Genomic DNA, 27,608 nt, shown 5'->3' with positions numbered 1-27,608 from the left:
CGATTGTGCCATTTTAGGGATCAGTGCCCCCCTCCCCCAGGAGGCCACCGCAGCCGGCTGTGTCGCTGCTTCCTCTCCACATGCCTCTTATCACAGGACCGGCTGCATCCTGTCTGCCGAGCCAGCCCCCTGAAGCTGGTCTGTGGCCAGGAGTGAAAAGAGCAAGAGGCCTGCACTGTCTGAGCTCAGGAAGAGCCTCCTCAGTCGCTTCGATTGCTGCTGGCTTCTGACATTTCAGGGTTCGCCACTCACCTCCCCCCAAATACAAAGAGCGGGTTCAATGTGCTTCCCTGCCACAGGAGTGCGTTCCCATTCCAGGCGCTCCTGCTCTCTTCCTGGCTCAGGCTGTGACCACAGGCAAGTGCTCTCACCTCTCTGAGCCTCGGTCTCCTCATCTGTAAAATGGGGTTTTTGTTTGTTTGTTTGTTTGTATTTCTCTGAAGCTGGAAACGGGGAGGCAGTCAGACAGACTCCTGCATGCGCCCATCCGGGATCCACCCAGCATGCCCACCAGGGGGCGATGCTCTGTCCATCTGGGGCGTCGCTCTGTTGCAACCAGAGCCATTCTAGTGCCTGAGGCAGAGGTCATGGAGCCAGCCTCAGCACCCGGGCCAACTTTGCTCCAATGGAGCCCTGGCTGCGGGAGGGGAAGAGAGAGACAGAGAGGAAGGAGAGGGGGAAGGGTGGAGAAGCAGATGGGTGCTTCTCCTGTGTGCCCTGGCTGGGAATCGAACCCAGGACTCTGCATGCCAGGCTGACATTCTACCACTGAGCCAACTGGCCAGGGCCTAAAATGGGGGTTTTAATGGTGCCTCCCTCACAGGGCATTTCTGAGAACCGAACTGATTGATACATTGTAAGCACTGAGAACGATGCCAGGCACCATAAGCACTGTATTTGCATAGCTGTGATGATGGGCAAAGCCTGGTACGTGCCCATGTTTAAAAATAGGTGACTGAACTTGTTACTGTGGATTTGAGCTGACCATCCAATGGCTATCTACTGAGCACGTGCTTTGTGTGTATCGGGCACTGTTCAGGCTCTGGGGACAAAGCAGTGACGACAGGAGACAGCTCTGCCCTGCTGGGGCTTGCATTCTCAGGTACACATGGAGACAGAGAAATAATTTAAATGTTACAAGTTATCTTTCGCACTCCCACCCCCAGGAACTGGTAGCAGAATGAGAGGCGCTATTTCCCTTGGTGGCAGCACAGAATACTCTGGTGAACCATTTATGCCCTTAGCCTTTTTTTTTTTTTTTTAATTCAGTGAGTGGAGAGGAGGCACAGACACAGGTTCCCGCATGTGCCCCAACTGGGCTCCACCTAACAAGCCCACTAGGGGACAAGGCTCTGCCCGTCTGGGGCCCTTGTTCCGTTGCTCAGCAACAGAGCTCTTCTTACTCCTGAGGAGCCATCCTCAGCACCCAAGGCCAACTCACTCCAATCGAGCCATGGCTGCAGGATGGGAGAGATAGAGAAAGAGAGAGAGGGAGAGAGAAGGGAGAGGGAGAGGGGGTGGAGAAGCAGATGGGCACCTCTCCTGTGTGCCCTGACCAGGAATCAAACCTGGGACGTCCACATGCTGGGCTGACGCTCTACCACTGAGCCAACCAGCCAGGGTGCCTATTTTTCTTAAAGACATGTTTGTCTTATTGATTTTTTAAGACCTTTTAATATATGAAGGCCATTAGTCCTCCATCATCTAGTTTTTTTATTTCTTTTTTTTTTTTAATGGCTTTTTTTTTTTTCAGAGACAGAGAGAGAGTCAGAGAGAGGGAGAGAAAGACGGGAACAGAGAGAGATGAGAAGCATCAATCATTAGTTTTCGTTGCGACACCTTAGTTGTTCATTGATTGCTTTCTCGTATGTGCCTTGACCACAGGCCTTCAGCAGATGGAGTAACCCCTTGCTCGAGCCAGCAACCTTGGGTCCAAGCTGGTGAACTTTGCTCAAACCAGATGAGCCCGCACTCAAGCTGGCGACCTCAGGTCTCGAACCTGGGTCCTCTGCATCCCAGTCCAACGCTCTATCCACTGCACCACCGCTTGGTCAGGCTTATGGCATGTTTTGACCTAAGGAAACTGAAAAGTTTTTGCAGTCAGATCTTTCTATCTTTGCCATCTACATCCTGAAATTCACATTCACACGTGTAACCTCAGTGATATGATTAGAGACAGTGATAAGCATATGACAGAAATAAACAGGGAGCTGTGATAAGAAGCAAGAGGGGAGCCCTGGTTAGATGATGGGGTTTCTGGGTGTAAAGGCTGCCCAGGACAAAGGGGCCGGGAGTGAGTCCGAGGGCTCAGAGGCCCCTGGGACTGAAGACTTGTGGGGGAGGGAGAGGGGATAGGAGGGACAGCGGGTGGGTGGCAGGGGACCTGAGGTGTTTTTCTTTTCTTAAACTTTTCATTTTAAGGTAATTGTGGAGTCACAGGCGGTGGTAAGACATAATAGAGAGAGTCCCTGCACTCTCAGTTTGCCCCCAGGGGGACACCTGACAAGGCTAGGGCGGATGGCCATAGCCAGGATGTGGACTTCCATACAGCCCCCTGGTCTTGTTCAGGTCGCCCATTCCCTGCTGTGCTCGTTCGTGTGCGCGCAGGTCTTCAGCTCTGTGCAGGTTATCACGTGCACGGCTTGGTGTCTCCACCTCCGTGGTCCAGAGAGACCGGTTCTGTCATCACAGGGATCTGTCCCATGTTGTTTTTTAACTTTATTTTATTTTTTTAGGTGAAAGGAGGGGAGATGGTGAGGCAGACTCCCACATGAGCCCTGACCGGTTTTGACCCCACCTGGGATCCACCCAGCAACCCCACCTGGGGCAAATGCTCGAGTACCAAGCTATTTTTAGTGCCTGGGGACAAGATGCTTGGACCAACCGAGCTATCCTCAGCTCCTGGGGCCACACTCAAACCAACTGAACCATTGGCTGTGGGAGGGGAATAGGGAGAGAAGGGGGAGAGGGAGGGAAGAGAAGCAGATGGTTGCTTCTCCTGTGTGCCCTGACCAGGTATCACACCTGGGATGTCCATGTGCCTGGCTGATGCTCTGTCCACTGAGCCACCGGCCAGGGCCCTGTGTTGCTTTTTATAGCTACACTGACCTCCCTTCCTGTCTGCCCCCGCTTTACCCCCGGCCCCCACTAACCTGTGCCTCATTTCCACGTGCTGTCATTTAGAGCAGTGGTCCCTAACCTTTTTTGGGCCACGGACCAGTTTAATGTCAGAAAATATTTTCAAGGACCGGCCTTTAGGATGGGGCGGATAAATGTATCGTGTGACCGAGACAAGCGTCAAGAGTGAGTCTTAGACGGATGTAACAGAGGGAATCTGTTCATTTTTTAAAAATAAGCCATTGTTCAGACTTAAATATAAATAAAATAGAAATAATTAAGTTATTTATTCTTTCTCTGTGGACCGGTACCAAATGGCCCACGGACCGGTACCGGTCCACAGCCCGGGGGTTGGGGACCACTGATTTAGAATTTTCCATAAATGGAATCGCACAGGGCACCCTTTTGGGTTGGCTGTTTTCACGCCCGGGCTTGGGTTGTGTCCTGTGTCAGGGTGCTCCTCTCAGATGGGCCGTGACCCCCGGGAATCTGTGGTCGCTGGGTGGAGACGCCCTTCAGGAGCCAGAGGAGGATGTGCACGGGCAATTCCCGGCCTGGTTTTTTATTTGCAAATGCCTCTGCCTGCAGTGTGGAGAAGACGGGGGACTCGTGTCTGTGGCCACTGCGGACTGCCCCTGGTCCCCATCCCACTGTTCGCCCAGCCTCAGACTGGGCTCAGAAAAGCCTGCTGCAGCCCTGCCCAAGGACCCTCAACGTCTGCTCCCTGCCTGGAGGAGGGGCCTTTGACCTGGAGTCCTCACTGGGCTCCGGGGGGCTGTGAGCCCCTCCAGTGGAATGCGGACTTAAGTGTTTGCACTTGTCTAGAGAGAGGGCTTGGAGTTTGCACCAGTTGCTCAGATTGGCCTGTGAAGACTGGCTGCAGAATGACAGACAGACAGACAGAAGTGAAGGGCTGAGGCACTGGAGCCTGGCGCCCTGCTCAGACCCCAGGACTGTCACAGCGGTGCCACCACAGGCCAGTCCTAAACCCTTCAGTGCCTTTGTTTCCTCATCTGAAAATGGGGGAAACAACAGTTCCTGCTTCACGGGGCTGTTTGGAGTATTGGATGAATGAACGTGACTAAAATGTGCAGAGGGGGATCGGCAGGTGGTAAATATCGCATGTTAGGTGAGTGGAGGCTGCAGGATGTAGGAGGGTGGGGCCTCTGAGCCACAGACCTTCTAGGCTCCTGGGATTTGGGACCCTCTCTGTAGGAAGGCGGGGCCTCTGAGGCACAGACCCTCCAGGCCCCTGGGATTTGGGACCCTCTCTGTAGGAGGGCGGGGCCTCTGAGCCACAGACCCTCCAGGCCTCTGGGATTTGGGACCCTCGCTGTAGGAGGGTGGGGCCTCTGAGGCACAGACCCTCCAGGCCCCTGGGATTTGGGACCCTCTCTGTAGGAGGGCGGGGCCTCTGAGGCACAGACCCTCCAGGCCCCTAGGATTTGGGACCCTCTCTGTAGGAGGGTGGGGCCTCTGAAGCCCAGACCCTCTAGGCCCCTGGGATTTGGGACCCTCTCTGCGTCAGGCATCATCCTCTCAACAAGCTTCAAGTCAGCAGGAATTCTTCCAAAGGGATGCACAGGTGTGGTTGGGCGCTGTCACCTCTCTCATTCTGGATTTCACGTCTCTGTTAACATGGCTTTAGCTGGTGTTTTGTTTGTTTGTTTAGTTGATGCTTGGCCTCTGGCTCATCGGGATTTGTAGACAATACAGATACTCAGCTTTTTCTGCTGCTCAGTCAGGCTTTCTGGTCCTGTGCTTGGGCAGCGAATGTTTGAAGTTGACAAGCAGGATGGCCCACTTTTTCCTGGCTCCTGTCATTTATCTCGTGGGTTCAGCCTGTGGTTCTGGGAGAAGAGGTTGAAGGCATTGGGGTGTACCTTGGGCTCAGAAGCCGGGAGGCTGGGTTCTGGCTCTAGCTCTGCCCTCTCATTGGCTGTGGGATGTGATGGGCAAGTTATTTGGCCTCTGGCACCAGTTCCCTTGCGTGGGAAGTGGGAGTAACAACTCATCTTGCAGGGTTCTTGGCAGATTCGATAAGGTAGTGCTCCTACTGCACTTAGGAAAGGGTCAAGCACAGTGTGAGTGCTTGGAAAGCAGGGTTTTATCTACATAAATCCTCGGCTCGACATAAGGAAGCTGTTTGCGACAGTCAGTCTCTGGTCAGCCAGGACCGGGGATGAGCATCCCGTCTGTAGAGGAGTGCAAGCAGACTCTGGGCTGCACCATGTCGGAGATGGGTACGTGCAGGGCACCCTTGTCCAGATCAGCAGTTGAGCTAGGCAGGCGACCCCTGAGACCCCTCCCAACTCTAACAGGTCCGGGGTGAACTTGAAATTGTTTTCTTTTGCCACATGCTTGGCTGGGGTCACTTGTAATTATTGCTTTTAATTCCTTTACTTTGTCCTTCGTTCCCTTTGTCCAACGTTCTGGTTGCATCTGTGCCATGGTTTCCTGTGAAGCCAGCTGGTGTGTGCGTGTGTGTTTGTGTGCATGTGCACGCACTCACCTGGAAGTGTCCTCCAGATCAAATCAAAAGTAGCACCTCTGACTGCCGTCGGTGGGATGCATTAATCCACCCTTATCATGATAGCCCTGCTGTGTGACCTTAGACAGGCATCTTGGCCTCTCTGTTCCTCTTTATTAAAAACCAGGCCTAGTGTGACACCTTTGCCGTCTCCGCCACAGGATGCTGTGGGCACCTGTGAACTTGTGAGAGGGAAAGTTACCGGGACTTTGCAGAGGAAACCAGCGTGACAGACCCACCACCGCACTGCCACCGCCCCTCCTTCCTTGATCGTCCCTGTGACTTTGCAAGGCAGGCGAGAAGGGGCTCTTTTCAGCTCCATGGTGAGCCCATTAGGGGCCTCACGTCATGTCCAGAATGGCTTAATTCGACAGACATCAGCTGAGCACGTGCTGTGTGCCAGCCGCTGACGTGGGCACCAGAACTCGGCATGCACAAGGGAACCGCTGGCCCTCGGGACGGCAGACACATGCAAGGCCGGTCCCCCACACGCTCCGTGCCTTTCGCCCCCATGGCGTGTTGCAGGGTGCCGGCCAGTGTCCTCAGAGACTGCGCTCAGTTTAGGTCTGTCTGGCGCTTCCGCTGGACCTGTGAGCCTGGGGCGGGAACGCCGGAGACGCAGTGTCCTGTCCTCTGGGGGCGTAGTCCCAGAAAGCGTGTGGCCTTGATCTGTCCCGTTCCTGGCGATGTTAGCTTTGACCCCTCGGTTAAGGTGGTGTCTGCCAGGCTTCTGCGTATGAAGTTATGTACAGCTGTGTATATACAGAATATACAGTTATAATGTTAAGTGTTTAGACTCATTAATTAGTAAACACTCAACATAAGGTCCGTGGGGAGGTAGAGGCCGCCGTGGTGGAAGAGCTGTCCCCCCTACTCACGCTCTGTCACTGCAGACCCCTGCACCCTTGTTCTAGCCCCCAGGGTGACAGCTGGTTTATATATTTATTGTGATGCTTCAGTTGTGCACATTTGGGCCGGTGGGCCGCGATTCGAGCTGACTCCTGTGTCTTTCTGTCGCGTCCTCCGCATTCTTGGACCGGTCTTTGCTTTCTGGCCCAGGAAGGAGTCCAGGCCTGTTGTACTTGCCCTGCTCCTGGAGTCAGCCGTTCCTCTAGGGGGCGCTGGCTCCTCCCAAAGCAGAATGGTATTTAGAAGCCGAGACCAGGGAGTGGGGACCGCAGGTAATCGGAGACACTGCCCCTTCCTGGACTGGTAGAGGCTCTATTGAGGCAAGTAGCACAGTGGAAACAGGGTCAGTGGAGTAGGTGGCCGTCGTGCATCAGAGTTTATTTCCTGACTTTGAGGGTTGCGTGGTCCTGTAGGAGAATGTCCTTGTTTCCCTAACATAAGGAGAAGGGTTAAAACCCAGAGCTGCATGCTCAGCAGGACACCGTGGCCCGAAGCTTTGGGTCTGCGTTCTGTGGCGTGGAACGATGTTAAGGATACAGTGAGTTAAAAGTGTAAGTTTTCATGTGTAGACAGTGCGGCTAATTTGGTGAGTAAAATTCATATTTATCTCCCTAAATTCATAGCAGCTTCTGAAAGAACAGATATCAATGTGTGAGTGGGGTTATTGTGGGGCCTTGTGATTTGAGGGTTTGAATTGTGTTTCCTCTTTGGGTGTCTGTGCCTTCTAATTTTATTCCCCAATCCTGTCTTGTGAGATGTTGTTCTTTCAAAAAGGGCGGTTCGCGATTCTACTGTAATAACTGCAAAGCAGCAAGGGTCATCGCTGGGGTTGGGGGTCGGGGGTCGGGGTGGGGGCAGGGACGGGGAGCAGTAACAGCGCTGAGTAACAGGCGAGCACACAGCCACGGCGCCCTGTAAGGGACACTCACTCAGCTCCAGTGTGTGGGGCTGACGGGGAGCAGTAACAGCGCTGCGTAACAGGTGAGCACACAGCCGCAGGGTCCTGTAAGGGACACTCACTCAGCTCCAGTGTGCGGGGCTGACGGGGAGCAGTAACAGCGCTGCGTAAGAGGTGAGCACACAGCCGCGGGGCCCTGTAAGGGACACTCACTCAGCTCCAGTGTGTGGGGCTGACAGGGAACAGTAACAGCGCTGCGTAACAGGCGAGCACACAGCCGCGGGGCCCTGTAAGGGACACTCACTCAGCTCCAGTGTGCGGGGCCCTGTAAGGGACACTCACTCAGCTCCAGTGTGTGGGGCCAGCCGTCTGGGCGTGGCTGATCTCGTGGGCCCGCTCATGCATCTGAGGCCAGCGGGCAGCCCTGCTGCCGTGTGAGCTCACTCACAGGATGGGCAGCCTCCTGTTGCCTGGTGCAGAGGGGACTGCAGGGACTCGCCCGTCACCATCCCCCAACAGGCTAGCCCGGCGTGTCCTCAGGCAGTGGTCGTGCCAGAGCAGACCTCCGCATGCCCCACTTTGGCTGATGTCCTGCTGGCCAACGCTAGTCCGTGGTGTGTCCAGAGTGCAAGGGCGGGAAGACGCCCTGCCCAGAGCGGTGGGCGTGGGGGCACCACAAGGCTACGTGGACACAGGTGTGAAGAACTGAGGCTGTCACTGTAGTCAGTGTGACACGCTCATCAGCATTGTCAGGGGCCGCCTAACTCTTCATTGCCTGGGTTTACCACCCTTGACTTCCCCGACTCTGGACCGTTGGGTTAGCATCTCCAAACGATTTCAAGGAATGGTAAATCCTTCAGGGGTTTAAACATACACACACACACACACACACAGATGAAGGTTGGTTATTTGGTAAGTGTGGGGTTAAGTGAAGAAAAATAAATTTCTTATTGCAGGACATATCAGAACCTTTACATGCAAATGTGCATTATGAACTAACAAAAGTCTGAGGGATGCTCCCTCCAACTTAGCAGGCCATGGGATTCTTTCCAGGAAGCATATCTGGGGACTGGTGTTCTGTGGCTCTCACTCTGGGCTTTGTCCATCGGGCTGTGTTTTGTGGTTATCAACAGATCTCTGGTGAATGTGAAAGGCTCATTGTTGGCAGAGACACAAATGGTGGCCAGGGCTGGGGGACGGTTGTGTCTGGAGTGAGTTCTGAAGGTTGTACTAGGGTGACAGGGATGATGCGGACCCTGAGTTGGCACTAACCTGGCTCACTCTCTCTCAGCAGGTGCCTTCGGATCTCCCAATGGGGCAGCTTGGCTCTGGGCTCACGCTCCCTGTGAGCTGCCTGATCCTGGTATGGGCGGCAGGCTCTGGTAAGTCACCATCTCTCCTTCATTTGTTCGTTCATTGATTCATTCATTCATTCATTCAAACATATATTCCTGGCCTTGAAGAGATTACATTGTAGTGGGAGGAGACAGCTTATGACAGATGGTCCTAATTATTAGTAAATTTTGTTTATTACTCAATGAGAGGAGGGGAGGCAGAGACAGACTCCTGAATGCACCCCGACCAGGATCCATCCAGTGAGCCCACTAGGGGGCAATGCTATGCCCATCTGGGGCGTTGCTCCGTTGCTCAGCAACCGAGCTCTTCTTAGCACCTGAGGCAGAGGCCATGGGGCCCTCCTCAGCACCTGGGGCCAACTCACTTCAACTGAGCCATGGCTGCAGGAGGAGGGGGAGAGAGAGAGAGAGATGAGAGAGGGAGGGGTGGAGAAGCAGATGGGCAGATGGGCGCTTCTCCTGTGTGCCCTGACCATGAATTGAACCCGGGACTCTTGCATGCCAGGCTAACGCTCTACCACTGAGCCAACCAGCCAGGGCCTATAAGTAAATTCTAAGGACTGTTAGGTGATAGAACAGTCGGTGTAGAATAGTGGGGAGGACTGGGAAGGCTGGGTCGAGTGGAGGATTTAAAATACGTGCTCAGGGAAGTCCTCACGGAGTGACAGGCAGTCAGGCAGAGACTTGAAGGAAGGGGGCGCCGGGCAGTGAGTGTCTGGGTAGGAGGATCTCAGAGGACCCAGGAGCCCGGAGCCTGCCTGGGCTGTTGTAGGGACCACAGGGGGCTGGGATGCCGGCAGAGGGGGTGACCGAGTTAGAAAGGACCTTAGGAGGGTCGAAGCAGAGGAGCAACCTGACCTGTCACATTAAAAGGAACCCCTTGGTCTGTAAGTATAAGGTGGTGGCCGGGAGGCCGGGAAGGAGGCTCCGCAGCAGCTGGGCAGCTTGGCCCAGCCGGGGTGACCAGAGGGAGCTGGCTTTGGGTCTGTTGGGAGGGAGATTTGAAGACAGACTGGAATTGGGGGGGGGAGAGAGAGGTGTCAGGGATCACTCTGAGGTTTCTGACCTGAGCGGCCAGGAGGGACACAGTTGTCATTTCGGAGATGGGGGCAGGGAATCAGACAAGGAGAGTCTGAGGTATTTATTAGATCTCTATGAGTCTGCTCAGCATGGTGAGTCTTTTACCCAGAGGACAAGTGCAGACTGATGGCAACAGTGATTGGGCCAGTGCGGGCCACTGGGGCATGGCGCCCCCTGCCAGTCAGAGCTGGGCACTCAGAGCTGCTGGGTGGTCAGTGCTGGGGGTCAGAGCTGGGTGGTGAGAGACGGGCGCTCAGAGCTGGGCAGTCAGTGCCGGGCGGTGGCTCTCAGACAAATTGGCAGACCCTCTAGACATCCTGCCGGTTTCAAGAGCAGCTCTGCCACTGCCCGGCTGGAAGAAGTGCCCAGTCCCTCACCCCCTCACCCCGCCTTTGATATTGGCCCAACCCGATAAGAAGCCAGAGGACAAGGGCACCTGGGTGACAAGACCTTGGGGGCCAGCCTCCTGAGCTCAGAGAGGGGTGAGAATCGAGGGGGGCGGGGAGCGGGCGCATGGAGAACAGCCACCCCTCCCCCCACACCCCGCTGCAGGACAGACGGCCCCTGGGCAGTAGTCGTCCTTAGACTGGCATGCATGTTGCTTTACCTTGACCAAGGGCCGGTCACTGAGCTGCATAGCATAAAGGTGCACTTGGGGGATCCCCGGTAATGGACCCTGCACCCCGCCATTTCTTCAGCTTCAGGAGTCACCTCAGTGCCAGCTGGGAGGCCCCAAGAGCCCAGTTCCGGCCCAGTTCTGTGAAGACGGGCACATGATGTGCCCGTGACTGTGGTGTCCTTGTTCTGGGAGGGCCCTCAGGCGTGTTCGGGCTGGTTTCCGACTCTCCGGGCAGCGCCTGTCCCCGCTGCCGGGCTCCGGCTGCTCAGGGTGCTCCTTGTCCCCCAGGGAGTGTGGAGGTCCTGCGTCAGCCCACCTGCTTCTCCGACTACATCAGCACCTCCACCTGTGAGTGGGGGATGAGCGGCCCCACCAACTGCAGTGCCGAGCTCCGCCTGACCTACCAGCTGGAGTTTATATTCTCTGAGTAAGCCCATGCGGCTGGGGGGGGTGGTCTCGCTGGTCCGGGGGTGCCCTGGAGTGCCCGGTGCTAAATGTGGTTCGCTGCGGCTATTGGGCAGGGGGTGGGAGCGGGGCGCCCTAGGGCGCGGCGTGCGTGAGATGCAGGGAGTGCGCTGTGGTCCTCTGAGCACTGTCACCGAGGCGTGTGGCAAGTGGATGTGGGTGGAATACTGGACCACACCAGCGGTTCTCAAACATTCAGTCTCGGGACTCTTGCATGTTTGAAAATTAGTGAGGACCCCAAACGCTTTTGTCTAGGTAGCTTATAGCTATTGATATTTACACTATTAGGAATTAAAACAGAAAATTTAAATCTCAACACACAAGCCATCAGAGCAAAGGCATCATAACATGCCATGTAGCTTCTAGAAAACTCTGCTATATGCTTGTGAGAGAAAGAGAGTAAAGTGGAAGATAGCATCTTAGTGTGATAATGAAAACAGGTTGAGCTGGGGGGTGCCCAGTCCACGCTTGGAGACCCACTGCACTAGACCACTGTTTGGGGTGCAGTGTTAGTGGTGGAGTTCACCATGGAATGTGGCTAATCCGTGTACACGGGGTACCGTTACAGGTGTGCCCAGGACGCGGTCAGGTACACAGGGCACGCAGGGTCAGGCACACTGAGGTACAGGACAGACACACCAGGACGTAGGCACACCACAGAGGTGGCATCCCATGATGCACTGGGGTGGGCGGGCTGTGCTTCTGTGGGCAATACGTGGGCCTAGCCCGGAGATGGGAAACTATGGCCCCTGAGCCACAGCGGGCCCACCACCCGTCTGCCTAGGCCCTAGGGACAGTTTTGTTGGTCGCAGCCAGGCGCATTCACTTACATATTGTCTGTGGCTGCTTTTGTGCCAGGTCAGCAGAGTTGTGTGGTTGGGACAGACATGGTGTGGCTCTCAAATCCCAAAATATTTACTCTCCGGCCCTTTACAGAAAACGTTTGCTGCCCCCAGGCCTGGCCCCTGAGACGCGGGGTTGGCAGTTTCGGGAGGCACGTCAGGATCGTGCTGTGGTGCCCAGGGCGTGTGCCCCAGCCCTCTGTGCGCTGGGTCAAGCTGTGCCCCCAGAGGTGTTATAGAGCAGTGGTCCCCAACCCCCGGGCCACGGACCGGTACCAGTCTGTAGGCCATTTGGTACCGGTCCGCAGAGAAAGAATAAATAACTTACATTATTTCCGTTTTATTTATATTTAAGTGTGAACAATGTTTTATTTTTAAAAAATGACCAGATTCCCTCTGTTACATCCGTCTAAGACTCACTCTTGATGCTTGTCGCGGTCACATGATACATTTATCCATCCCACCCTAAAGGCTGGTCCGTGAAAATATATATTTTCTGACATTAAACCAGTCCATGGCCCAAAAAAGGTTGGGGACCACTGTTATAGAGCACACACGTGTGTCGTTACAGATTCCTTATGCCACGGGTTCTCCCCTTCCCCTGGCTTTTCGGGATACGCTGAGTCCTTGGACCACGGCCATGGCCACAAGTGTATGAGTCCCTGTGGCCAGCAGGGACAGCAGCCCTGGTCCACTGTCCCCACCACACACCCTGGCCTCTCTGCTTCCATGTCCGCTGACCTGGTCCTTGAGGCAGGGTGGCCAGGGAACTGGAAGAGCATGCGGTTCCTTGCGGCGTGTACGGGGACACCCATGCGTGCAGGCCTGCCTAACGCAGCGCCCTGTCTACAGAAACCTCACGTGTGTCCCTGAGAACAGAGAAAGCACGGTGTGCCTGTGCGAAATGCTGATGGATGTCGGCATGGCCTCTGGGGACACCTATCAGCTGGACCTGTGGGCTGGGACGCAGCTGCTGTGGAACGGCTCCTTTACGCCCAGCGACCACGGTGAGTGTGGCAGGGCGGGGCCCTGGGGTGGGTGGGGCTCTGAGTGGGTGGGGCTGGACTCTGGGGGAGCAGGACCCAGGCAGTCTCTTGCCTTTTCTTAAACTGGGTGAGGTTCTTGCCCTAATCTGGGCCTTAGTCCTCCCATCTTTTTTTTTTTTTTTTTTTTTTGTAGTTTTCTGACGCTGGAAACGGGGAGAGACAGACAGACAGACTCCCGCATGCGCCCGACCGGGATCCACCCGGCACGCCCACCAGGGGCGAGGCTCTGCCCCTCCGGGGCGTCGCTCTGCTGCGACCAGAGCCACTCTAGCGCCTGGGGCAGAGGCCAAGGAGCCATCCTCAGCGCCCGGGCCATCTTTGCTCCAATGGAGCCTTGGCTGCGGGAGGGGAAGAGAGAGACAGAGAGGAAGGAGAAGGGGGAGGGGTGGAGAAGCAGATGGGTGCCTCTCCTATGTGCCCTGGCCAGGAATCGAACCCGGGTCCCCCGCATGCCAGGCCGACGCTCTACCGCTGAGCCAACCGGCCAGGGCAGTCCTCCCATCTTTGAAATGGGGTGGGGCTCAGCAGGCCCCCGTGAGCTCAGATATTTGTACCCTCAGAATTTCCGTGCCCTACTGGGGCATTGGGAGCGGGCCTGTCTGACAGAAGGCAGGCCTGCTGCAAACCTGAGACGGAACCTGGTGTTGTCCCTCCGCTCTCTGCCGACTGCGCAGCTGCTGCGGCTTCAGACAGTCTGGTGGTGGAAGGCTGACCTTGTCCTGCTAGCGAGTCCTGCAGGCGTTCCCTGGGAGCTTGCTGGGATGTAGGGACAGGACTTGAAAACACCATTTATTGCTGTGTGTCCTTGGGCAAGTCACATTACCTCTCTGAGCCTGTTTCCAGAAGAGTATTACTAACCCCATTTTGAATTGAATAATCTGTAGTACAGAGAAGGCAAGTAAACTGCCTAAGGCCACACAGCTGCTGGGCAGCATTGACAGTCTCTGCAATCTCGCAGAGCTTACAGGGGCCCCCCTTACCCCCACCCGATCAGCAGTTCCTGAAGGGCCTGCCCACCCCGCTGGTGGTTGGGAGTTATTTAAATTGACTCATGAACAAACCCTTGAATTAAAAGAATTCTTACCTGCATATGCTGATTTGAATGCATATTATATACTTGTGACCTCGTTCACTGGTGTGATTGCTTAAAAGGAGTAAATTTTTAAACACATGGATCAGAATCAAGAAAAATACTTAGTAAATAATATAGCGCACAGATGTTGACCGAAAGTGTGAAGGACGAAAGTGAAAACGCCAAGGTTGGGTCACTGTGGCTCGTACATTTGGGTTCACTGGAGAAAGGTAGGTAGCCGCTTTGGCACCCAGGGGCAGTGTAGCAACATTAGGATGAGTTTATGATTGTCGTTCGGTTATGACTCTGAATCGGCTACGTGGCACCTAACCAGTGTGTACGGAGGTGTTGGTGACTAAAACCCTCAAAGGCCTAGGGTCCGCCCAGCCCTCACCAGGCACTGCTTCTCCGCAGTGAAACCCCCCGCCCCCGGAAACCTCAGCGTCCTTCTTTCCAAAATCTCCCGCACGTGGCAGCTGACCTGGAGCAACCCGCTGCCATCTGATAATGTCCTGTACTCTGAGCTCCACTACCTGGTCAACATTTCAAACGACGGTGACCCCACAGAGGTGAGTGGGCGCTGCAGGGGTTCTGCACCTCCTCTTAGGACTCGGTGGTGTAGACCCAGGCCCTGGGGTGGGAGACAGAGGGGCGGTCCAGGCGGACAGCAACTCCGGGGACCTAGAGTCCTGGCTTCTGCCCTGGCTCTGGGCGGGGCCAGTCCCTCCACCCCTCATCTTATGCCCAGTGTGCAGTGAAGGGACATTGTTTCCCGGCCTGTTCCTCATCTGTAAAGAAAGGATCTGGGCCACGTTTCTGTTTCTCAGGGGCTGGGAGGGACACTGATTTCGGGAACACAATTCAGTGACCACGTCCCACAGTGAGACAGTCACTCTGTGTCATCTCCCCCGACCGACAGGTCAAGGAAGGTGTCTCAGTTGAGCCGACAGATTGACTAGTCCTTCGTTGTAACAGAGGAGGCCGCGGGCTCAGAGGCTGCCCCCTGGGAAGCAGGGTCAGCCATAATTCAACGCCCTTGCTGGGTTCCCACTGTTCTTGCTTTTATGTGACACCCGTGGCATCTGACACTTGCTTTCCAGCCACAGCAGAGAGAGCGGGTTCCTTGTCCAGTGAGTGTATGGACACTTGTCACAGGCAGAGCTATCTGTCCAGTCAGTAACAGTGGCCACAGACGGTGAGGGCGTGGCCCATCTATTTCAGCTGCAGGTAGAGATGGAGGTCACCTCCTGCCACAATGTGTCCCCTCAGACACTCTCACCGGAGCACCCAATCTGGAGGAGTAACCAAATACCCAGGCTGGTGGCTCTTACTCACTGTGGGGCCAGCTAAGGACAACAGGCAGAGTGGGAGCTGGCACGCCCCTCCCCCCAGCTGGTGCAGTAATGTCTTCCTCTCCTCTGCCAGTTCAGCGTCCACAATGTGACCTACAAGGAACCCATCCTCTACATCCCAGCCAGCACCCTAAAGCCTGGGACTTCCTACAGCGCACGGGTGAAGGCCTGGGTTCCGAGCTACGACAGCTACTGGAGTGAGTGGAGCCCCAGTGTCAAGTGGTTTAACTGTGAGTATCTATCATGAGTCCCGGGCAGTCAGCGTCTCCCCTCCCCACGTTGACTCTGTGGCCAGACATTCCCCTGGCGGAGCTCTGGGTTCCCATATCACATAATACCTCTGACCGCAGGTAACTGAGGACAGACTGACACGGTGTACTGGCCGGTAGGGAGGCCAGGCTGCAGTGACACAGCCCACATGGTCCGGCCTTAACACTGTCCACATGGATTTCTTGCTCGTGTAACAGTCTGACATGCCCTTTTCTGGCCTGTGGGTGGTTTTCCTCCTGCTGGCTCTGCCATTCTCTAGGACAAAGATGATTAACCATCTTGTATCATGAACCCTTTTGGCAGTCTGGTGAAGCCTGCGGGTCCCATTCAGAATAATATTTTTAAATGTATAAAGTACATAGAATTACAGGGGAAACTAATTTTATTGAAAATGCAATTCTAAAAACAAAAATTGTTTTAAGACGAGGGAAGTGAAAGAGAGAGAGAAGCATAAACTTGTTACACCCACTAATTGCTTCTCATACATGCCCTGACCGGGGCTCGAACTGGTGATGTCAGGATGGAGCCAGCAACCCTGGGATTAAGCTGGTGACCCCGGGATCAAATCAGCGACCCCAGGATCAAACTCGGCACTCCGGGATGATGCTCTGTCCACTGTACCACCAAGCAGGGCTAAAAGTAATTTTAAATATATTTATTGTCTAGTAGTATATACTTCTTTATTAACACATTAAAAAACAAGATCTAGCCCTTGCTGGAAGCTCAGTTGGTTAGAGCATTGTCCCGATAGGCCATGGTTACAGGTTTGATCCTCAGTCAGGGCACATATAAGAATCAACCAATAAATGCTTAAATAAGTGGAACAAAAAATTGATGTTTCTCTCTCTCCCTCTCCTCTCTCACTCTCAAATCAGTAAATTAAAAAGAAAACAGCCAAGATTTAGCTGTAGTTCTCGTAAACAGTACAATTTCAAAGTAGATGAGCGTAAACGATACTTTGTGATCTGGCAGCTGAAATGTGATGTGAGAATAGCTATGGTTTCTGTTGGGAGCCCAGTGACTGATGCTGTTCTTCCTGTAGTTTGCTCTCTCCATTCTAATGGGAGGAAATGCAAGGTGTCAGAAGTTAGTGAAAATGAAGACGTCATTTCTTTCCCATCCAAGTTTCTAGACCTCTGAACTTTGTCTGCTACCTTGTTGGAGATCCATGGACCCCAAGTTAAGAAACTCTAGGGCCCGACCACCATCTACATCCAGCCAGCAGAAAGAGAATGAAAACCTTTTAAAAGCGTTAACCAAGGAATGATACACATCACTTTCTCTCAAGTTCTATTGGTGAAACTGGTCACATGGCCACACAGAGCTGCAAGGGGTTCTGGGAAATGTAGTCCCTGGCTTGGTAGCTGCATTCCCAAAACAACTCTTTGTGACTTTATCACATGTGGCTTTTACAATAGAGATATTGAATTATCTCACATGAAGTGTAGTCTTACAAGTGGACCTTCCCAGGTTTATACAGCAGCTCAGTGATGTCACCCTGGATCCTTGTCTTCCTTTCTTCTGCCATCCTTAGCATGGTAGTGTTTTAGGGATGTGTCACCACATGGCCCCAAGCTGGCTACTGCACACACCCTCAGGCCCCAAGGACCAAAGGGAACACACCTCGTGCATCTCTTTTATCAGGAAGCAAAGTATCTTTCCGGAGCCTCCCTAGCACACTTCCCCTTGCATCTCATTGGCCAGGACTGTCCCGTGGCCTCTCCCAACAGCACGGAGGCTGGGAACTCGCCTGTCTGGAAGGGGACTAGGACAATCGGGATTGGCCCAAACCTTCGGGTGGGCACATTGCTACCAGGGGAGAAGAGGGGGAGATAGGTGGGGAGGCTGCCTCAGGCACCCTCTGCACAGTAGGGGAGTGGGGGGTGTTGTGTGCATTCACTGAAAGGCTTCTTCAGAGCGCAGGGCACAGTGGTGCCTGGAGGGTGCTCCAGCCCCGCCCACCACACGGCCCTCTCAGCATCGCTCACCTTGCTCCATGGATGTCTCTTCGCTCACCTGCCTCCCACGCTGGGCTGGGAGCTCTGTGGGTAGTGTCTACCCGGTCTGTGTCTCCCGTGCCCAGAACAGGGCCAGGCACAGTGTAAGTCCTCGGGAAACTGTTGTGGGATTGATCTGATCCTACCATTGACCTGGGGAAGGGAAGGGAAAGGAAGAGAAATAGCTTGTGTGGAACATACTGTTGTAAAGTACCCAATCCACAATTCCGCGGGTTTTCATAGAGGCACATAGTCCAAATAAGTTTTTGAAAAGTTTTATTAAAAGGAGGAAATTTATTAAATATGCAGGCCGCATATAGCATACACGGGGTCAGACCCAAATCATGCGTCTCATTAATAGTCTAGGGGTTGGTTATATACCGTTAATTATACATGGGCAGGGAAATGACATGACATCACGGTGTAAGCCTATACCGTTTGTTTTCTCCTGTACAGGTCTGGGGAAAGGATGATGGGAGGGGGATGGGGCACAATTCATTAGCAAGTGCATAACATCCGTCTATAGCAGGGGTCCCCAAACTTTTTACACAGGGGGCCAGTTCACTGTCCCTCAGACCGTTGGAGGGCCGGACTATAAAAAAAAAACTATGAACAAATCCCTATGCACACTGCACATATCTTCTTTTAAAGTAAAAAAACAAAACAGGCCTGACCTGTGGTGGCGCAGTGGATAAAGCATTAACCTGGAACGCTGAGGTCGCTGGTTCAAAACCCTGGGCTTGCCTGGTCAAGGCACATATGGGAGTTGATGCTTCCTGCTCCTCCCTTCTCTCTTTCTTTCTCTCTCTCTCTCCTCTCTAAAATGAATAAATAAAGTCTTTTATTAAAAAAATGGGAATAAATACAATATTTAAAATAAAGAACAAGTAAATTTAAATCAACAAACTGACCAGTATTTCAATGGGAACTATGCTCCACTCACTGACCACCAATGAAAGAGGTGCCCCTTCCAGAAGTGCAGCAGGGGCCAGATAAATGACCTCAGGGGGCCACATGCGGCCCATGGGCTGTAGTTTGGGGACCCCTGGTCTATAGGATTCATAAAATGACATTTCTACACATTAAAACTTACAAGGCAACATAATGGTAAAAATGTCACTTTACATACTAAAAGACATTCCTATAACTTTCTAGTGTTCATTTGCTATTCCTTTGTCCAGAGATACATACATTAACTACATGCTTTCAGGAGGGGAGAGGTAGTTTCCATAGGGACAAATACCTGTAAATGGCCCTTTAGTATAAGAAAAAGTTTAATTTAATCTTTTCTCTCCCTATACCTGGCTAAGCTATTCACCCATTTCCCCACAGGTATGGGGGAAGGTCAGAGAATCCAAGTCTCCTTTCTCTTTCTGCATTTACAACACAATGTCATCAGCCATCTTGGTTTTATGCTAATCACACAAGTACAGAGATCATTTACAAAATTTCTCTGTACACCCAGCCCAAATTAATAAAATGTTCTTTAAGCTTCCTAAAATATTAATTCTGTAACCTTGGTACCTTACAACAATACAATGTGCTGGACGCTTGCTTGTTAGTTCCACAGATATTTATTGAGCTCCTACTATGTGCCTGGTCCCGTGCTAGACCCTGGGGAGTCAGCAGTGAACACAGCAGATAGAAGCCCCTGCTCTTGAGGAACTGGCATCTGGAGGGGGAGACAGAAAATAAACGAGTAAATCAGATCCAGATCCAGATGGCAGGAAGTCTGGGAAGAAAATAAAGCGGGGTGAGGGGTGGAGCGGTGGAGGGGCTGCAGTAGAGAGGGGAGAGGGGGAAGTGGAGCAGGTGACAGTGACAGGGAAGGAGGAGGAGCCATCTGTGCGGAGCCGATAGCGGCACCCACTCCTGGGCACACAGGCACCGTTCTGCACGCAGTAGATACTAAGTTGTGTATCCCCACGGCAACCCTCTGAGAGCAGTACTGTCAGTGACCCCACTGCACCGCTGCGGGAACCATGGCACAGAGAGGGTGAGGGATGTCCTGGGTCACCAGTGAGGATGCGACAGAGTCAGGCTCTGAACTCGGGTAGTCTAGGTCCAAGGTCACTGTGCTTGACCTCTGTGCTTCAGGAAAGAGAGCAGCAAATTCAAGATCCTAAGATGGCACTGAGCCGTGGAGGAGCAGGGGACAGCGAGGAGGCCTGTGTGGCGAGGGCTCTATGCAGGGGAGGGGAGGGCGGGGCGAGCCAGGAGGGCATTGGTGGCCACATCGCGCAGAGTCTGAGAGGCCACCTTCCCGAGGCACGGGTCCAGCTCTGGGAAATGGGGACCAGGCACAGTGCGCTCACCGCTGCCCTCCCCTCCCCCTTCCAGACTACAAGTGGCCCTGGGAGAAGCACCTCCCACTCGCCGTCAGCATCTCCTGCTTTGTCATCTCGGTCATCTGCCTGTCCTGCTATTTCAGCGTCCTCAAGTGAGTCCTGGGCCAGCCCCTGTGGGGTGCGGAGTGGGCAGGGACCCTCTTCTCACCTGTCAGCATGCCGTCCTTTGTCCACAACAAGTGTTTACTGAGCGGCTACTACGTGCCAGGCACCAAAGCAACAGCTGAAACAAAACTGACAAGGACCCTGCGCTCCTTCTGGGAGACAGAGGTCAGGTCACAAACAACCACGGTCGTTTTCCACAGTGATCCATGCGCTAAAGGAGATAGACCAGGTGAAGGGCAGAAATGTTCCAGGGTGCTGTTTCAGGTGGGGAGGCCAGGGCAGGCTCCTCGGAGGAGGTGATATTCGAGCTGAGACCTGAGTGTGGGGAGGAGCGGGCCAAGGTAGAGCTGGGGGACGGAACTTCCTTTGGCAGAGGGAGATGAGTCAGGCCCAGGGTCCAGACAGCTGGAAGCATGTGACCGTAGCCCGAGGAATTCTAGACGACTGGTCTGACAGAGTCAGGAGACCTGGGTTCGGATCCTGCCCTTGGCGCTTGGTAGCTGTGTGACCAACAGCCTTGGGTTCCTCCTCTCCAGGCTGAGACATAGTGAGAACACATCTCCTCAGTCCTGAGCTCCTAAGGGAGTCTTGGGTCGCAGTGGGTTGGAGGTGGGAGGAGCCCGGTTTCCGGTGAGTTCGAGCCTTAGCAAACACGTCTCAGAGCCTCAGTCCTCCCATCTCTGAAATGGGACTAGCAAGCTCTACCTCACCGTGTGTATCAGTGATGGCTGAGGATCGACATGAGGGAGTGTTCCCCGCCCTTCGCTGGGCACGCGTTGTGTGTGCAGGGATTGCAGGTTCTCCTCTCCACGTCTTGTCACTGACACCTCTTAGGCACCCGGGACCGGTCTTTCCCCTTCTCTGAGCCTCAGTTTCCCCATCGCCTGTTCTTCGCAGCCCTACTTGACGTGTCCCAGAACACCAGCCTCCTTGCTGTTCTTTGAGCGCACCAAGCAAGTTCCCTCTGAGCCTCTGCACTCTCTGTGCTCCCTCCCTGGAGAGCCCTCTCCCACCTTCAGTTATCACTCAGATCACCTCCTCAGGGAGGCCTTCCTAGATCACACTCTCCATTCCTCTCTATTCCCTTATCATCTTTATTTTTATTGATGGCACTGAATGCCGTAATCAGTGATGTCAGGTATTCATTTCTGTATCTGCTTGTCTGTCTGTCTCTTCTAGAAGGTCAGTTCTGTGAGGGCAGGGCTTTGGTCTGTCTTGTTCACTGCACAGTGAGTGGTCCATAGTAGGTGATCAGTAAAGACATGTTGACTGAGGAGTCAGCGGAGGCTGAGCCAGGGGTAATCTGAGGACGTTCCCTCTCAGAGCTGGCACTCCGTTGCTCCAGCTGACCCAGGGAGAGGGAAGGAACTATTTCTCTCTGGGTTTCCTCAGCTTCTTGGGCCATCCCCGGCCTCTCCCTGCTCCTTGCTCTCAGCTGCTCCAGTGAGGGGGCTGTCGATGGCAACAATCAGAATTCTCTGCAGCTTGAGTCTCTTCTACTTCTCTGGGCTCGTCCCCACCGAGGACAGAGGTGGCGAGTCAGGAACTAACACAACCTGGCTCTCTGCCTGCCAGGTGTACTTTACCTCTCTGAGCCTCGGTCTGCTCGTCTGCGAATGGGGTTGGAGTGAGACTTCCCAAATCATCAATGTGGTCTCTGACCCCGAGTAAGTATTGGCGAATACGATTGATTTTATGGGAGGAGAGACCAGCACCTTTTCTTTTTCAGGATTAAGAAGGGATGGTGGGACCAGATTCCCAACCCAGCCCACAGCCCGCTCATGGCCATTGTCGTCCAGGAGCCTCAGGTATGAGAGGGCTGGTTCCGATGCTCTGGGCTACACTTATCAGGAAATAGGATTCGCGAGGTCTGGGATGTTAAAGCCATTCACTGGCTTTGGAACTGCGCCTGAGCAGTCAGGGAGGTCTCAGGGGGCTGATTCAGCTGCTCAAGGTGGTCATGAGGAGCCCCGCGGCTTCCCCGACCTCCCCAAGGCTTTCAGAGCCACTTTTTCAGCTTTGGGTAGGATCCTCTCAGGTTGCTGACTTGCTTTGTTCCTCCTCTGGGAGGAGATGACCCTGAGGTCCGCTACATGTCACATGCTGGGAGGCACCTGTACCATGGCAGAAAGCCAGGAGGAGAAGGAGAGGGGACATGTGCCTGTGTCTTCCTCCTCTGAGCAGGAAACTGCCGCCAAAGCACCACCCAGTCTGTCATTTCTCATTGGCCAAAATCGTATCACATGCTCTTCCTTGAACCAATTACCTGTAAGGAGTGGGAATACCATGAGACCAACCAGGTGGCCACCCCTGAGCTAGGGGTAGGGCCAGTTTCCCCACTGCCACCACGTGGTTGGCCTGAGCTAGATCCGTTCTCTAGGAAAGAGGGAATGTGGGATGCCGGTAGTGTAGACTCTAGAACCTCTGAGTGTTCTCAGTTCTCCAGGGACCCTGTGGCAGGCTCTGGAGTCTGCTGGTGCTGGCTTCGAACCCTGGCTCTGCCACATACTTGCAGAGTGGACTTGCGCAACTTCTCTGAACCTCAGTTTTCTCCTGTGGGTTACACTGGTACTTAAATAACAGGGCTGGCATTGGAATTCACCGAGTCAATACATGTAAAGTGTATATGACAGGGTCCTGCACATAGTGTCGTTTATGTATCAGTCAGCTTTTGCTATGTAACAAATTTCCAGAAACCGAGTTGAAACACCACCCTTTTCTGTAGCTCTTGCTTCTGCAGGGCGGCTCAGCTGTGAGGTGGGTGGGGGGATCTGGGCAGGGCAGGGCAGGTCTCTTCTGGGCCATCTCGTCCCCAGTGGCTTCACCCACAGGTCTCCTCTGGGGCAATGGTGGTGACTAAGCCATGTGTCTCTCATCCTCCGGCAGGCTGGTGCAGCTGGCACAGTCACCTGTGCCACATTCTATTGGCCATAGCAAGTCACATGACCAGGCCAGATTCAGGGTGGGCGGAGCTACAGATGACCGGCCTTGTTTGCCACCAGCCACAGCAACTTAATATTCGGGTGGTCTCACTAATTCCCAGGAAACTGGGGCTCAGGTTGCTGAGTGGCCGGACCGAGCTCAGCCCCGTGTGATGTCGAGGCTGACAGCCTTCCCAGGGCGTGGAGACGTGCGGTGCTTCCTACTGAGCGCGCTGTGCCCCAGGCCAGCCACAGTGGCCTTCGCACTGTTTCAGTGGCTGTCTGTGTATTTCAGGTGCCACCATGGCGGAAGAGGCCTGGAGGCCAGGAACCAGCCAAGAGTCCGTACGTATATGAACTTCGGCCATGGCCTGTGTGGATTTGGAAGGGGACGGAACCAGGGCAGTGGGCCCCATGCTGAGAGTAGGGTCACTTGGCCCCTCTATGTCTGCTTTCTCTTCCTCCGTATTCTACACATAGCTGGTGACACTGGGTTTCAGGGAGTGGCAGGAGGAGGCGTGGCCGAGCCCCTGAGTTTCCCTAAGTGGGTGTGGCCTCTGCAGACCCCATTGGGACCGCACAGTCTGGCCTGAGGGAGGCTGGTAGAGTTGACTACCAGGGAAGCTGCTACAGTTGTTAAAACGCTGACACAGTTGCATACTGGTTGGCAAATACCGCCATCCCGAACCCTTGGGAATGCCACTGTCACCTTGGCCTCCTTCGCTCCTCCCTCTGGGCTTCCTGGGCCTGCCCACAATCCAGCAACTAAAGGGTTTACACCTGACACAGCAGGGGACTCAGGACGATGTCCTAGGACCTCAGAGCCATTCTAGTTGGTCAATACTTATGCGGTATGTTGGTAAGTATTTTAAATACCATCTTCCCTGGCAAAGACTTTTCCTTATTTTATAGACTGAGTTTGTATTAAGAGCTAGGTTGTGTGCTGGTCCCCAGACACCCCAGAAGAAGGCACAGGCCCTGCCTACAAGGAGCCCCAGGGTAGTAGGGGGTAGATGGGGAGATTACTGATCATGAAGTCAGGAGGCATGTCTGCAGTAGGCAGACCTCGTCGGTCCAGGGCGACTTCAGGCTGGGTTTTGAAGGATGAATAGGAGTTTTTCTAGTGAAGAAACTGAACCCTGACCACACTTCTCTTTGCTTGTGCAGGCACTGGAAGACTTGTCTCACTAAGCTCCTGCCCTGTTTACTGGAGCCTGGCGTGGGACAGGAAGGCACCTCTTCCAAGGCTGCCAGAAAGGGCCCTTTCCAGGGTCCTGGAAAGCCAGCATGGTGCCCTGTGGAGGTCGGCAGGACAGTCCTCCAGCCAGAGAGCATCAGCGTGGTGAAGTGTGTGGAGCTGTTGGAGGCCCGGGGGGAGAGCGAGGAGGAGGAGGTGGAGGAAGGTGAAGGGAGCTTCTGCCCATCTCCCGAGAGCAGCGGGGGCGGCTTCCAGGAGAGCAGGGCGGACATCGCAGCCCGGATGACAGAGAGCCTGTTCCTGGACCTTCTTGGGGGTGACAACGGGGACTTCTGGCCACAGGGCCCGGGGAAGTCCTGCCTCCTTCCACCTGCAGATAGTGTGAGTGCCCCGATGCCCTGGGCTGAGTTACCAAGTGAGGAGCCCGTGGAGACATCAGTTCAGGCCAGGGGGCAGCCTTTTTACCCAGAGCCGGCCCCTCCCGCCACTCTGACGCAGAGCGCAGCCTGCCTGGCCGTCACAGAGACGCCGGCCGTCATCACAGACAACCCCTCTTACCGCAGCCTCAGCAGCTCCTTGAGCCGGTCCTCGGGTCCCACAGAGCCGGACGCAGACCCAGAGCTGGCGGAGCCCCGGGGGGAAGGGGACCCCGGCACCCTCTCTGCCCCCCAGCCCTCTGAGCCGGAGACCTGGGAGCAGGTCCTGCGCAGGAGCATCCTCCAGCACGGGGCAGCCCCGGCCCCCGCCCCCGCCGGCGGCTACCGGGAGTTTGTGCGCGCGGTGCAGCAGGGCAGCGCCCCGGGCGCAGGCTCCTCCGGCTTCAGCCCGTCTGGAGACGCTGGGTACAGGGCCTTCTCCAGCCTGCTCACCAGCGGCGACATCTGCCCAGGGCCATCTGGGGCTGAGGTCAGCAGTGGGGAGGGGTCCTACAGGCCCTTCCAGAGCCTCGCTTCTGGCTGCCCTGGGGTCCCTGGCCCCCTGTTCACCTTTGGACTGGACACGGAGCCTCCTCACAGCCCCCAGAACTCACTCCTCCTGGGCAGCTCCCCGGAGCGCCCGGGTTTGGAGCCAGTGGCAAAGGGAGAGGACAGCCAGAAGCCTCTGCTCTCCCTGGAGCAGGCCACAGACCCCCTCAGGGACGACCTGGGCAGTGGCATTGTCTACTCAGCCCTCACCTGCCACCTGTGTGGCCACCTGAAACAGTGTCACGGTCAGGAGGAGCGTGGGGAGGCCCACGTTGTGGCCAGCCCCTGCTGTGGCTGCTGTTGTGGAGACAGGTCCGAGCCCCCAGTGAGCCCCCCGAGGGCCCCAGACCCCCTGCCAGGAGGGGTTCCACTGGAGGCCAGCCTCCCTCCAGCCTCTCTGGCACCCTTCGGTGTCTTAAAGGGGGGGACGTCTTCCCTGTCCTTCCAGCCTGGCCCCAGCAGTGCTCAGAGCTCAAGCCAGACTCCCAAAATGGCAGCGGCCATGCTCTCCACGGGGCCCATGTGCACGAGTGCTCCCTAGTGCGTGCCCTCGTGCTGCTGTGTGCCTCCCAGGCCTGGGAGGGCCTCGCCAGGAAGGCGGCCCAGCTGGCAGACTTCCGAAAGACTCGAGAACCCCGGTGTGAAGTGAGGTTGTCTGACACTGGGGTACAGAGACGGGACCCGCCCCCCCCCCCCGTTCTCAACACTGACTAGACTGAAGGGTCAGCACGTGCCATGGGAGGGGAGGGTGCCAGGCAGCTGTGCCCAGAGCAGTCTCCTGCAGGGATCTGGAGGGTCCTGGGCACCTTGGCTTATAAACGAGCCATTGGCCACTTCCTCAGTCCACAGCTTCTCCAGCGTGCTGTCCCTGCCGGGCCCGCCCAAGGCATGCTTTGTCCACCTGGTCACCCGGTTGCCCATGTCGTCCCAGTCCTGGGACTAGCTGCAGCCAGGTCACTGGATGGGATGCTGAGCCTAGAAACTAACTAAGCCTGGGGAGGCCTTGGGCAACTGATGGGAAATTGCGGTCATCTGCCCAGAGGTGCCCATTCATTCAGCAGAGCTCCATTAGGTGGATGCCAGAAGCAGGATCTGGGCTGTGGAGGGGTGCTCAGTCAAGTGGGGGTAACACAAGTACATGAGAAATGGTGGTCACCAAGCAGTGACAGTTTGCTGTCAGATTTCTATACAACTGTAAGGCGGGGCCCTGGTTAAGTCTGGGATCCCCAGAATAAACACACCCAGCTTGGGGCCGGTGTCTGTATACCGTTGCTGTCAGCCATAGAGAGACCGTAAGGAGAGCTTTGCACCTGTGATCACTGAGCTGCGCATTCCAGACGCCAACACCAGGCACACTGAGCTGGCACGCTGGTCTGGCCCTGAGGATGAGCAATGTTAGTGTGCCTCTCAAAGACTGTGTTCAACGTTTGTTTTAAACCTGATACTTGTATTTGCTGAGGAGGTTGGAATGGGAGGCAGTGGAGTTTTATATAAATCAAAGTTTTTTATCTCCTTTTTTTCTTCTTCTTTTCATTTTAACTGCCAAAATAAACATACTGGCAGGCATGGCTCTGAGTACTTTATCCCTGTTAACTCACCCTCTCATCCAGAGCAACTGAAGCGAAAGAAGTTCAGTAACTTGCTGTCCCTGCTTGGGTCCCCCTGCGACAAGGATTCAAGTGCAATTAGTTGATTTTGGAGGTGATGCCAGGAACCCCTGCCTGGGAAGTCGGGCAGCGATGCGGGGAAGGCGGGCAGGAGGCAATAAAGGTGTGTTATCAAACAGAGTGCCAGCGTGGGCAGCTGCCACCGGAGCCTGCCAAGAGCTTTGGGAAGCCGGAGCAGCGCATGCCTGGAGGTGTCCCTGCAGAGGGCCGTGGGGGGAGCTGGGTTGCTTATCCGCCAACTCCCGTCAGTCACTGGTGCAGGGGCGCTTCCAGGGGCACCGGCAGCTGCTGCTACACTTTGCCAAAGTCACACAGCTAGTTAGTGACAGGCCCATGGCTGAACCCAGGCAGTGTCTGTCACCCAGGCTCTCTGTGTGTGATTCCTTTGGACATCGAGGCATATAGTGTGGGCCTGGGATGGGCAGGCAAGGAATCTTAACCTCCTGTGTCTGTGATCACTGTGTGTCTCTGAGTAGCTGCCCTGACTGCCACACTTGCAAAATGAGGGGGCTTGGCTGTTTGAGGTTCCTTCAGGCTCTGGCATTCTACACAATGCACTAGAGATGATGGGGCATTCCCTGCCTCACACGCTGCCTGATGTTTGTTCAAACAGTCTCCATGGTGCTGAGCCTTTAGCTGCTGAGTCACTTCCCGCCCCACACATGGTTTACAGATGGGGAAGCTTAGCTCTGGAGAGGAAAATGGACTTGCTAAGATCAACAGTGAGTGGCCCAGCCCGAACCAGCCCTCTGGGCTTTTTGGCTTTAAAAGCTTTTTATAATAAAATACAATAATTTAAGTAAAAGTAACTATTTAGTGCCAAGCAATATGCTAAGTGCTATATATCCACTA

General features: G+C 54.7%; 1 protein-coding gene across 6 annotated transcripts in view; it reads left to right on the top strand.

The window, feature by feature from the left end:
- Positions 1 to 26,655, top strand: part of LOC136334897 (interleukin-4 receptor subunit alpha-like) — a 45,184-nt gene extending 18,529 nt beyond the window's left edge. For 3 of the 6 annotated variants that reach the window (XM_066275756.1, XM_066275755.1, XM_066275757.1), the window contains exons 2-10: positions 8,749 to 8,836; positions 10,797 to 10,935; positions 12,668 to 12,822; positions 14,348 to 14,502; positions 15,359 to 15,515; positions 19,893 to 19,992; positions 21,735 to 21,813; positions 23,222 to 23,271; positions 24,094 to 26,655. In XM_066275756.1, coding sequence (XP_066131853.1) covers positions 8,767 to 8,836; positions 10,797 to 10,935; positions 12,668 to 12,822; positions 14,348 to 14,502; positions 15,359 to 15,515; positions 19,893 to 19,992; positions 21,735 to 21,813; positions 23,222 to 23,271; positions 24,094 to 25,630 — 2,442 coding nt within the window. In that variant the 5' untranslated portion in view covers positions 8,749 to 8,766 and the 3' untranslated portion in view covers positions 25,631 to 26,655. Of the gene's footprint in view, positions 1 to 8,745; positions 8,837 to 10,796; positions 10,936 to 12,667; positions 12,823 to 14,347; positions 14,503 to 15,358; positions 15,516 to 19,892; positions 19,993 to 21,734; positions 21,814 to 23,221; positions 23,272 to 24,093 lie in introns of those variants that run through there. The other 3 variants (XM_066275758.1, XM_066275754.1, XM_066275759.1) reach the window with 2 other exon arrangements.
- The last annotated feature ends 953 nt before the right edge of the window (positions 26,656 to 27,608 follow it).

This window comes from Saccopteryx bilineata, chromosome 4, assembly GCF_036850765.1.
Source record: "Saccopteryx bilineata isolate mSacBil1 chromosome 4, mSacBil1_pri_phased_curated, whole genome shotgun sequence".
Lineage (NCBI taxonomy): Eukaryota > Metazoa > Chordata > Mammalia > Chiroptera > Emballonuridae > Saccopteryx > Saccopteryx bilineata.
Note: the sequence above shows the minus strand (reverse complement) of the source record. Positions and strands in the feature narration are given on the sequence as shown.